Below are 13307 nucleotides of genomic sequence, written 5' to 3'. Positions count from 1 at the left end.
TTTATTATTTAATAGAGCAAATCACTTTCTTTCTACTACTTTTCTAAGTTTAATAGTTTAAAAATGTAAAAGACATTTGTACAAGGATGTTCATAAAAACAATGTTTAAATAGCAAATACAGAGGGTTGCCTGGGTGGCTCAGTTAGTTAAACATCTACCTTGGGCTCAGGTCATGATCCTGGGGTCCTGAGATTGAGCCCCATGTTGTGCTCTCTGCTCAGTGGGGAGTCTGCTTCTCCCTCTCCCACTACCCCTCCAACTTGTAGTTGCTCTCTCTCAAGTAAATACATCAGGGTAGTAAATTGAAAAATATAAATCTTCTTTTAAACATCGTTGGTTTCCGAACCAAATCCCATTAGGATTTTTTAACTAAATATTCATTATTAAACTTATAAATTAATTTGGAAATGGCTTATCACACATTAGTTATTTCCTGTCACAGTAAGTTTTCATTTTTCTTCATTTGGATCCTGCACATTTCTCTTTTTTGTTGTTATTGTGAATTAACTCTTTTGTCCATTATATTTTATAATATGTTATTGGTATACTGAAAGATTCAGATTTTTGTACCAACCTACCTTAATTAATACTCTCATTAATTTCATTCTTAGCTCATTTTCTTGGATCTTATAGGTCAGTTACACCATCTGCAAACAATTACAACATTTTCCTCATTTAAATTTACATTATTATTTTTGTTCAGATTTTATTAGACTAACTACAATTTATAGAAAATTTTAAATTATAAAGGGGTGATTAGTCTGCTTTTTCTAATTCCTTTGCTGAATTTTTGTTAACCACTCCCTCTGCCCTCAAATTCTAGGTGAAGAAAGGGCTAGATCATTTTTCTAGTAAAGTCTAAGAGACATCTTCACAAGGCATTATTCCATAATTTTCTTTTCAGGGGCAATAGATTAATTAATCTCATTTGGTTAACAAGCACCCTACACCTTATGCTGTATAGCTGTAAAATACACAGCATAAAGACAGACATGGGGAAATTACTTAAAAGACAAAATTATCTTTATCTATAGAAATTAAGTTCTAATTAGAATGTTAGATTTTATTTTGCTAAGAAATTTTCTAAAATAAGATAAAAATAGAGAGGGAGGCAAACCATACAAAACTCTTAACTATAGGGAAAAAAACAGGGTTGATGGAGAAATGGCATAAATGCGTGATGGGCATTAAGGAGGGCACTTGAAAGGATGAGTACTAGGTGTTATATGCAAGTGATGAATCACTAAGTTCTACCCCTGAAACTAATACTATACTACATGTTAAAAAACTTGAATTTAAATAAAATCTTGAAAGAAAAAATGTCTTGTGGTTTTTAGTGTTGATCAGAGCATTAAATTTTTTAAAGCCAATACCTGAAGTTTGAAACTTTTATGTTAAGGTCCCACCACAGAATGAGCTTTATAGCTTTTGAAAATACTTTAGGAAAAAAGATTTTAAGATTATCTGTTTGCAAAAATTGTCCCCATCTTGTAACTTGTAGGATTCTGTAACTGTTTAATAAGGGCAATTAAAATCTGTTAACATTGTATTTACTAGTAAGTACTTTTTAAAAATTTAACAACTATAAGATGTTTATTTACTTATTTAAAAAAAGATTTTATTTATTTATTCATGAGAGACATAGAGAGAGAGAGAGGGAGAGACCTAGGCAGAGGGAGAAGCAGGCTCCATGCAGGAAGCCCGATGTGGGACTCAATCCGGGACTTGAGGATCACACCCTGAGCTGAAGGCAGACGCTTAACTGCTGAGCCAACAATTAGATGTTTAAACGATGTTTAAAAGATTTCAAAACTAAGGATCTTCAGTATGTTTTTATTGTATGAAAATTTCAAATTTTTATTTTAACTAAATCTAAAATAACAAAATAAAATCTCAATTAACCAAAATAATGTAGGTAAAGTATTATCTTTTTATATACTTCAATTTCAAGAGATTCAATTTTTCCTTATATTTACCTTTCAGAATTTGATGTTTCTTTTTCTCCTTCAGCCATATTAGGTCTTGCAATTTCCTGAAATGATTAAGAATATGTTTCTTTTATATTCATGGTTAAGCTTAAACTACTTTAATTATACTAAACTTTCTGGATTAAAGGAACTTAAATGTGCAACCTAATACAGCAAAGAAATAGAAAAACTATTTATTAATCTGAGGTACATACTATAAATTTTTTTAAATCAAAAGCAGAATTTAAAAAAATCTTTAAAAAATACCTTTAAGAATTTCAGTATACCAGAAGTTTCTGAATCAAGATCATAAAGCAGTTATCCAGTTATAATAATACCTGCTTTTCTTAGACTCTGTGTAAAATATGCCCTATAATGACAATTACTTGAATAGAAAACCAGTAAAACACAATTTGAATTTGAGTAACAAGGTGTATACAAAATATTTTATACAAACATATTAAATATAAACACATGAAACATATCTGAAATTACAATTTCATATTTGGAGTGATGTTAACCCTTCCATTGTCAAACCAAGTAGTATGAGTTGATAGACAAATTAAATATTTTGCTTACTTGAAATATTTTATAGGAAGAAAAGAATATAGTAAAACTTTAGTAAGCCAGAGGCCAGCCTAATAGTTTATAACAATTATCAATTATTAAGCACATACGGTGCTTGAGATAGTATGTTAAGAGCTTTACACTGTCTCATTTAATACTAATAGACATTCTCAACTCCATTTTTAACTCCATTTTTATAATAAGAAATATAACTATGTAGGTTAAGTAGAGAATCACAGGCAATAACCACAATAAATGGTGAAGACTCAAATCTAGGTCTAGCACTTAACCATAGTGATTGAGGCCTGTGAAATTGATAATAGTATACTGATCACATACATTTGTGTTTTTTTACTCTCCTAAAACCCTGCTAAAATGAGGCAGACATAAAACATTTTCATTCATAAAGACCAAAAAAAAAAAAAACCACCAAAGCATAATGATTGTCAATGAGATGTCAACAAATTTTTAGATGGAAAGTGGCTGGAGAAGTTGACTTTGCAGCATGCAAGAAGTTATAATTAAATTATCTGAGCAGGGGAGTGCAAGGAGAAAGGCATCAATTTGCCCAGAGAACTGAAGCAATCTGGTATTTGGAGGAATTCAGTACAAGATCCAGTACATATATAAAAATAAAGCACAAGGACTGATGAGATCTCTAACTGCTCTTTCCCTAACTCACAACAGATACTTATCATTTCCTGTACCATAAAGGCTAAAAGTTAACTTTCTGACCTAGAGACAATTTAGACTTATGAACACCAGGAATGGCAAAGGGCAGCCATGAGGAACTGGGAGAAAACAGAAAAAATTAGTCAAAGTCCATAAACTGAATAAAGGTCCCCACAGTTCTTCCTGCCTGGCTCCTAGAATGCCAGCAGCTAGAGGAATCAGTCTTCACTCTACCACCAACAGCTGGAATCTAGAAGATTCTTCTTTGGAGAAAATTATCAGCCTCAAGACAGATAAGGTTTCCCATAATGACTTTGAAAGCATCTTCCTCACCAAAGAATCAGTCAGCTCAGCATCTGATTTTCCTATGATGAAGTCTAAACAATCCCCATACAGACTGTGCAGATTGTACAGAGCATGAATCCAGGAGGATTAACTAACCTTCACATTTTAATCCATGTCAGCAATTCTCCAAGTGTGTTGCGCAGACACCTCGGACCTCCAAGACACTTTCAGGAGGCAGGTGAAGTTAGAATTCTTGGTACAAAAGCAGTAGTGAACAAACATGCTGGCATCTTAACATGAATCAAGGAAGTGGCATTGAACCAAAACTATTCTAGTAATGACTGTAGTTTTTACTGGCAAACACCAGCAGTAAAATTCACTTTATTAAATATCAATCTTTAAGTTCATGTCTTTTGAATATTCTGTGTGATAAAATAGGAAATATGCATAAAGCACTGCTGTTGTGTACTGAAACACTTGGGTCTATGATGGAGTTGTAAGCTGAACTTTGGCAAAAATTTTTCACAGAACATCATTTTTATTTTAAAGGATGACTGTCAAACTATGAATATTTAGACTTGGTTATTTAGGAGATGTTTTCTTGAAAATTGACAAAATGAGCCTATCACATCAAAGAAAACTGACAGTGATTATTGCCAGCAATAAAATTCAGACAAATATTAAATTTTAGGAAAACTTGTATTCAGCATTGATTAGATTAATGCTGATATTAATGAATGACTTGATGTTATACATAAACATGTCAACACTTGCATGATCTATGTAACTCAGTGAACTAATATTTTTCAAATGACTAATCTATGATGTTACAAAATCATGCATGAATAAAAGGTCCAATCAAAGTGTAAGACAGATCAATAGATTTTAATGTATCAAAGCATAATAACTTTGATATGGAATCAGATTCTACATTGCAAAAAGCCTTTAAGAAAACTTCCACTTGTCTATTTTTGATGTAGTATCAAAAAATCACAATTATTTGAAAAGTACTAGGTAAGGCTGGATATTCTTCATATATTTCAACCACAATAACATATCATGATAGACTGAATGCTGAAACATGAGAATCCAGTTTTCTTCTACATAGTTAGACATTACAAAGATATGTAAAAGGATAAAACAATACCAGTCTTCTAAATTTCTTGTGTTTATAGTTATAGCAAATAGTTCTTTTTCAGAAAAATGTTATTTATGCAACTATATAGGAGGTTTATTAGTTTGATTTTTAAGTTACAATAGTTTTTAGATCTCATTTTTAATTTCTAATATGGTAAATCTAATACTTTTTGAGAATATATGTAAATAGTATCCTTTGGATTTCTGCAGTGCACAACTTGTATGACTATATAAGGCAACCTTGTTCCCATTCAACAAGCTTTCAATGAACTCTGTATTCACTCTTTAGTGTATCAGCAGCCAAAGATCACCATACCATTGAAGACATCCTTTATTTTTTAATTTTTTAAAAAAGATTTTATTATTTATTTTAGAGAGAGAGAGAGAGAGAGCTGGAGGGAGAGGGAGAGAGAATCTGAAGCAGACTCTGTGCTAAACGCAGAGCGTGACTTGGAGCTTAATCTCACAACCATGATATCATGACCTGAGCTGAAACCAAGAGTCAGACACTTAACCAACTGAGCTACCAAGGTGCCTCTGAAGACATCTTTTAATCTTTTAACATCAGAAATAATAAAATAAATAGAAAGGTAATTTTAAAAAGGAGCTAGGAGATAGATATCAGAGGCATTGCTGGGAAACAAGAGGAAAGAAAATATACACTTAATATCCCCAAAGAAGTATGTTATTACATCCACTAAACAAGAACAAAAATTATGAAGAGAGCAATTGAAGAATAAAAATACTAAAGAGCTCTTCAAAATTAAATATATGACAAATAAGTTTAGAAAATCTTTTTAAAAAGATTGAATGAAAAAGACAAAAAGTTGGAAGGCAAGAAAGAAAATACCATACAATTAAAGGAGTGAATGCAAGAAATAGTGTCACATCAATGAGTTGAGACAGAGAGAGAGAGAGAGAGAGAGAGAGAGAGAATGAACAAAGAAAAGCAAAAATTTACCAAAGAACTAATACAAGAAAACTTCCCCAAACATCCAAATTACAAAGGCCTATTAAATGCCTACCATAATGAAAGAAAAAAGGATGACTGGAGAACATATCATGAAATTTCAAAATACCAGAAATAGAGATAATCATTAAGGTTGCCAGAAAGAACAAAAGTACCAAAATGAAAAGAAACTGGAGCAAGAATGGCATCAGATTTGTAAAAAATAATACTTGTAAAACTGCACAGGAAAAATGATTTCCATGTACTTTAACCAAACTATTATTTATGTAAATACAGTTTAAAATACGCAAGGAATGACAAAAGTTTGTTAGAGAACATGTTTTATCAAAATAGGAAGTAAACCAAGAAAAAAGGAACTCCTAGTTCAGAAAATAGAATATCCAATACAATTAAGTAGCAAAGGAAAATCTATGCACCAGGCTTAGAGGTCAACTAGTTTAAACTGAAGGAGATCTAAGAGGAGATATCAGAAATTGTCTCCAACAATTTCTTTTGATGTGTGTGAACATTTGGAAAAAATACTTCCAAATATTAGACAAAAATAATCGCAACATTTAAAAAAAACAGCATTAGGCATGTAGAAAACTAAACAAATGAATAAAGATATATATTGTTTAACTCTACAAAATTAAGATAAAGGAAAAAAATCATAGTAGTATTTCCTGGCTTAATACATAAAAAAGTCTCAAAAATTGTGATGTAACTATGCTGAGGTCAGTGTTATGCCAAGCCCACTGGAACCTGAGATAGAAGGAAAAATACATATCCTTATATACACATTTTTGTGTTTTTTTATTGTGGTAAAATACACATAAAATTTACCATCATAACCACTTTTAAGCGTACAGTTTAGTGGTCCTGAATACATTCACATTGTTGTGTGACCATCACCACCATCCATCCCCATAACTTCTTTCATGTTGTAAAACTAAAATTCTCTAGTCATTAAACAATTAACTCCACATTCTCCTCTTCCCCTCAGTCCCTGACCATCACCACTATACTCTGTCTTTATGATTCTGACTATACTAAGTACCTCATAAGGGGAATCATACTGTAGGTCTTTCTGTGACTGATTAATTTAGCATAATGCATTTAAGGCTTATCCATGTTGTAGCATACTGCAAAATTTCCTTCCTTTTCACAGCTGAATGATTCCATCGTATGTTTAAATCACATTTTGCCTATTCATTCATCTATAGATGGATACTTGGTTTACTTCCGTAGCTTAGCTATTGCAAATAATGCCGCTATGAAAATGAGTGTACAAATATCTCCTTTACTCTCTGTTTTCAATTCTTTTGGGAATACTGAGAAGTAGAATTGCTGAATCATATGTATTTTTTCTTTTGAAGAGCCCCAAAGTGTTTTCCACAGTGGTTGTATCATTCTACATTCCCACTAACAGCACACAAGGGTTCCGACTTCTCTACATCCTTGTCAATACTTGTCTTCTGTTTTTTTTTTTTCTTTAAATAGTAGCATCCTAACACGTATGAGGTGGTATTTCATTGTAGTTTTTATTTGCATTTCTTTAATAATTAGTATTATTGCATATCTTTTCATCTTATTGGCTATGTATATATATCTTCTTTGGAGAAAACTCTGTTCAAGTCCTTTACCCATTTTTTAATTGAGTTATTTTTTGTTATTGAGTTTTAAGAGTCCTTTAAATATTCTGGATATTAACCCCTTATCAGATATATGATTTGCAAATATTTTCTTCCTTTTGTAGGGTATCTTTTTATTCTGTGGATAGTGTATCTGATGTACAAAATTTAAAAATTTTCATGAATCTAATTAGTCTCTTTCTTCCCCCTTAACGTGCCTTTGGTGTGATAACCAAGAAATCATTGTCCAATGTCCATGAAGTGTCTATCTTGCTTTTTTCTAAGAATGTTATTGTTTTCAGTCTTACATTAAGGTATTTGACCCAATTTTAGTTTATGTTTGTATGCAGTGTTAAGTAAGGGTCCAACTTCATTCTTTTCCATGTGGATATCCAGTTTTCCCAGCACTGCTTATTGAAAAGACTGTCCTTTCCTCATTGGTCTTAGTCATCTTGTCAAAAATCATTTCACCCTATATTTGAGTCTTTATTTCTAGACTCTTTATTCTATTCCACTAGTCTATGTGTCTGTCTTTATGCCAATACTACATTGTTTTGATTTCTGTAGCTCTGCAGTAAGTTCCAAATCAGTGTGACTCCTCCAGTTTTGCTTTTCTTTTTCAAAATTGTTTTAGCTACTTGAGGCTCCTTGAGATTCTATATAAATTTTAGGATGGGATTTTCTATTTTTACAAAAGTAAAAAAAAATTCTTTAGGATTTTTGTATGGATTGCAATAAATCTGTAGATTCATTTGGGTGGTATGGGCATTTTAGAAATATTAAGTCTTCCAATCTGTGAACATGGGCTGTGTTTCCATTTATTTATGGTTTAATTTCTTTCAGTAAGATTATATAGTCTTATTTTACAAGTCTTTCTTCCCCTGGTTAATTCCTATTTCATTCTTTTTGATGCTTTCATAAATAGAATTATTTTTATAAGTTCCTTTTCAGACTGTTCCATGAATACTTCCAGAAGTGCAACTGATTTTTGCGTATTGACTTTGTATCCTACGATTTTGCTGAATTCATTTATTAGTTCTAATAAGATTTTCTTCAGTTTCTACATAAACAGGATAGTTTTACTTTCTTTTTTCAATTTGGTTGCCTTTTGTTTCTTTTTCTTGACTAATTGTTGTTTCTGGGTAGAGCTAAATCTAGCTCTAAATGTCTGTTAAATCTAGTTGGCTTATTAAGCTAGTTCCTTACTGACATCTGATTGTTCTCTCCATTATTTTAAGTGGGGTATTGAAGACTACACTTGTATTGTAGAACAGTCAATTCTTCCTTTCAATTCTGTCTCATTTATTTAGGTATTTGTCATAGGTACATAAACATATGATTGTTATATCTTCCTGCTGTATTGAAATTTATATGCATATATAATGTCTTTCTTTCTAGTAACTTTTTTTCATTTAGTCTATTTTTGTCTGATATTAGTAAAGACACCCATGCTCTCTCTTGATTATTATTTGCCTGGATTATCTTTTTTATTCTTTCATTTTAACTTATCTCTTTAGATCTCAAGCGAGTCTCCCATAGACTGCATGCAGTTGGATCCTGTGTCTTTATCCATTCTGCCAACATCTGTCTTACAATTGGAGAGTTTAATCCATTTACATTTAAATTAATTATTGATAAGGAGGGACTTATATCTGTCATTGTATTATTTTTTATATGCCTTATAGCTTTTGGCACACATTTCCTCCACTAACTGTGGAGGAAACTGTGTTTGTTGATTGTGATGAAATGTTTAAATTCTTTTCTCACTTCCTTGGTGTATACTTATTTTTTTGTGCAGTTACCATGGGAATTACATCTAACATTCTAAGGCTGTCACCCTCTAATTTGATTTTATACCAGCTTAACTTCAGTAACATAACAAAAACTTTGCTCTGCAGCTCCACCCCCACCTCCCCTTTGGGCTGTTGTCACAAAATTATATCTTTATAAACTGTGTATCCAGACATAATCTGGTAATTATTTTAAGTGCATTAGTTTCTTAAATTATGTAGAAAACAAGATTTGGAGTTGGAAATCAAAGTTATAGTAATGCTAGCTTTTACACTATTTTTTCTTTTAACAAATCTGTCTCTTAATTCATGTAGAAAATAAAAAATAATTATGAAGCACTGCTATAATAATACTAATTTTTATAATTGCCCATGTACTTACCTTTATTTCTCCATATATCTTGGAGTTACCGTGTACTGTCCTTTCATTTCACCATACAGGACTCCTTGAGGATTTCTTGCAGGGCAGACCTAGTAGTCACAAACTCTCTTAGGTTTTATGTCAGAATATCTTACTTTTGAAGGATAGTTTTAACAGATCTAAAATTACTGACTTTTTTTCTTTTAGTACTTTGAATATATTGGTCCACAGCCTTTTGGCCTCCAAAGATTCTGATGAGAAATCTGTTGATAATCTTATTGAGAATCATCTGCATGTGATGATTTGCTTCTCTCTTGCTACTTTCAAGATTCTTTGCCCTCTCAGGAGTTTGATTATAATGGGCCTCAGAGTGGGTCTTTTTTATTTCTTACTTGGAATTCACTGTGCTTCGTGATTCATGTGTTTCATCAAATTTAGGAAGTTTTCAGTCATTATTTCTTTATATCTGTCTTTGTCTCTGTCAAATATTCTCTGGGATTCCCATAATATGTATGTTGGTCTGCTTAATGATTGGCTCCAACTGCCTTAGGGTCTGTTCATGGTTTCCTCAATCCTTTCTGTTCCTCAGACTCACTACTTTCCATTGTCCTGTCTTCCAAGTTTGCTGATTTCTTTTCTTCTGTCTGCTCAGACTTTCCTTTGAGTCCTCCTAATGAATTTTTCATTTGCAGGTAATGTACATTTCAGCCCCAGAATGTCCTTTTGGTTATTTTTCAGATTTTCTCTCTTTAATATTCCCATTTTATTATGATATTGTTTTCTTGACTTTCCCCACATATTCCTTTTGTTCACTGGGCATCTTTAAAATAGTTGTTTTAAAGTCTTTGTCTAGTATATCTGCCATTAGGTCTTTTTCAGGACCAGTTTCTATTGATATTTTTTTCCTTTGAATGGGCCACTTGACTGTTTTGGTGTGTCTTGTGATATTTCCATTGAACACTGGGCATTTGAAACTAATAATGTAGTATCTCTGCAAATCAGATTATACCCCTACCCAGTGTCTGATGTTTTTGCTATTTTTGTTTCATTGATTGTTCTAAGCTTCCTCTGTTGCTGAGATAAACATGAGATGTAAACCTAAGATTTTCTCAGGTCTATTCTGAGCTTTTCTCTGGGCAAGTACAACCCATAATTTAACCCATATATGTGAATGTCCTAGTCTTTAATGTCAGGCTTCTGAAAAGGGAAAAAGCAAAAAAATTAAGGGGGGGGAAAAGGCACTGTACCTTTAAATCCCCTGGAAGTCACATCAATTATAAAGGGAGGGGCTTGCAACAATGAGGAGAGCTGTAACAACAATGTGCCCACTTCTGTGGAATGCTATAGTGAGAAGCATCAATTAGTGACAACAGCACAGATCCTTAATATTTGGAAGGTGGTACCATTTTTGGCCAGTCTGGTCCCATAAGCTGTGTGCAAGCTGCTCCAGGAACGTGTGCATAGCTGCCTGTCACGTGGCTGAGGGTAGGTGATGGGTAGCTGCTACTGTGCTGAATGCTTAAATTAACTGATATTGATTGCAACATACTGCCCAAGTCTTCCCCTGGAAGTTGAAGGCATTCAACAGACTCTCGAATTCCAAAATACAGAAATATTCCATTTTACTGCACATCACAAATACTGCCTTTTATTTTACAAATTGAAGATTTATGGCATCCTTGGTGCCATCCAAGCCTGGATGACAGCATATATGTTTAATACTTAGTACACTGAATGTTTTGAGCCCACTGTTGAGACCTACTGCTCAGAAAAAAAAAAAAAAGATTCCTTTCAAAATATTACTGTTCACTGACAATGCACTTGGTCACCCAAGAGCTCTAATGGAGATATACAGTGAGAGTAACAATGTTTTCATTCCTGCTCACACAGCATCCATCCTATAGCCCTGGACCAAGGGATAATTTCAACTTTCAAGTCTTATTATTTCAGAAATACATTTCTTATGATTACAGCTGCTTATACATAGTGGTTCTTCTGGTGGATCTGTGTAAAGTCAACCAAAAACCTTCTGGAAAGGATTCATCATTCCAGATGCCATTAAGAAAATCCATGATTCATGGGAAGGGTTCAAAATATCAACATGAATGGGAGTTTGCAAGAAGTTGATTCCAACCCTTATAGGTCACTGAGGAGTTCAAGACTTCAGTGGAAGAAGGAACTGCAGGTGTGGTAGAAATAGCAAGAGAACTAGAATTAGAAGTAGAGCCTGAAGATGGGACTGAATTGCTGCAGTCTCATGATAAAACTAATGGTTGAGGTGTTGCTTCTTATGGATGAACAAAAAAGTGGTTTCTTGAGATGGAATCTACTCCTGGTGAAGATGCTGTAAAGACTGTTGAAATGACAACAAAAGATTCAGAATATTACACAAACTTCATTGATAAAGCAGTGGCAGAGTTTAAGAGGGTTGACTCCAATTCTGAAAAAAGTTCTATTAATCAGCCAGTAGCCATCAACATGGAGGCAAGACTTTTCACCAGCAAAACTATTACTGCTTGCTAAAAGCTCTGACAATAGTTAGCATTTTTTTGTAACAGAGTATTTTTAATAAAGGTTATGTACATTGTTCTTTTATGTGTAATGATATTGCATACTTAATATACTGTAGTATAGTGTAAACATAACTTTTATATGCACTGGAAAACCAAAAAGTTCATCTGACTGGCTTTATTGAAATATTTGCTTTGTTGAAGTATCTGGAACCAAACCTGCAAATACCTCACAGGTATGCCTATAGTTACATGGGAGAGATGTAACTGCCACTGTAACTTGTCTAGGTGAGAAGATAGATTCCTGGTATTTTCTACTCTGTCATTTTCCCAGAAGCCCAAAATATTAATTGAAAAATTGAAAAGCAGGTGTATTGAACTCACAAAAGTAACTGAAGTTTAAACACTTCTACCAAAACCAGAATTTATTATTTCATTTTACTGGCTTTAAGGGAAGCACATGTATCAATACTTTCAAATGTATTTCTTTTCCTATCTTGTTTTCAAATAAGCAAATAGTCATGTTTACCAATTTCTCTTGACAAGTGACAATTTTAAATAATTTAAAACTAATTTCAGCTTACTGAAGTATCTTTTACAGGATGTTACTGTGGATAGAATTGTTTTAATGTTCTGATAACATTTTGTTAATTGATTAGCTAAATGCAATTCTTAATTTAATTTTACAATTTGTTGATATTGTGATAAGCTATTCTCATGAAATTTCTATAGAACTTAGCTCATTAAGATATTTAAGAATGGAGTCAGTGGCTGCTTTTTATAAATCAATGTAATTTATAGAAAATAACTTTTTCCAGTTTAAAAATTCAAAATCTGAAGACTTCATTAAATTTTTCATATATATATATATCAAATATGAAGCTAACACATTAATAATCTTAGTGTCTATTCAATAAGCACGCTCCCAATAAAAATCAATACTCTCACTCATTGATTTATACATTTCTAATTTCTTTTCATCTAATTTTGAAATTCATGTGAATATTCACCTCTCTTGCTCAAGTTTTATATTCACTGAACACACTTTTAAAATTAGTTTCATTTGTTGTAAGCAAAGGGGCAGGCCTTTTATTAAGCATGTAGTTCTATTTATGGTCATTTTTCTGATTGCAGAGTTTTATTAATTCTTGCTACTTTGTTCAAGATATCATCCCATACAGATAATTTGTGTAAAAATCTAACATATTTGTACCAAGAAGCTCTTGAGTCCAACATAATTTTGATATATCTTTTGATATATATTTTCTTATTTGATAAACATCTTTAATTTTTAAAATTACAATTACTTGAAAAGTGTATCAAGTGCATTTAATCTTGATGCCTATATCTATATGTGATTTTAATTTTAGAATAGACAAGAATGTTCCATCTGCTTTTGAATTACCCCACTCCCAAAATACATATCCTTTCTACAAT

At 32.4% G+C, this 13307-nt stretch overlaps 1 protein-coding gene across 6 annotated transcripts in view; it reads right to left on the bottom strand.

The window, feature by feature from the left end:
* ZNF280D (zinc finger protein 280D) overlaps positions 1-13307 on the bottom strand; it is a 123634-nt gene that overhangs the window by 3854 nt on the left and 106473 nt on the right. For 5 of the 6 annotated variants that reach the window (XM_055319805.1, XM_055319807.1, XM_055319804.1 and 2 more), the window contains one exon: positions 1978-2033. In XM_055319805.1, coding sequence (XP_055175780.1) covers positions 1978-2033 — 56 coding nt within the window. Of the gene's footprint in view, positions 1-1977; positions 2034-9381; positions 11714-13307 lie in introns of all 6 variants that reach the window. The other variant, XR_008663730.1, reaches the window with a different exon arrangement.

This window comes from Nyctereutes procyonoides, unplaced genomic scaffold (genome assembly GCF_905146905.1).
Source record: "Nyctereutes procyonoides isolate TBG_1078 unplaced genomic scaffold, NYPRO_anot_genome, whole genome shotgun sequence".
Lineage (NCBI taxonomy): Eukaryota > Metazoa > Chordata > Mammalia > Carnivora > Canidae > Nyctereutes > Nyctereutes procyonoides.
Note: the sequence above shows the minus strand (reverse complement) of the source record. Positions and strands in the feature narration are given on the sequence as shown.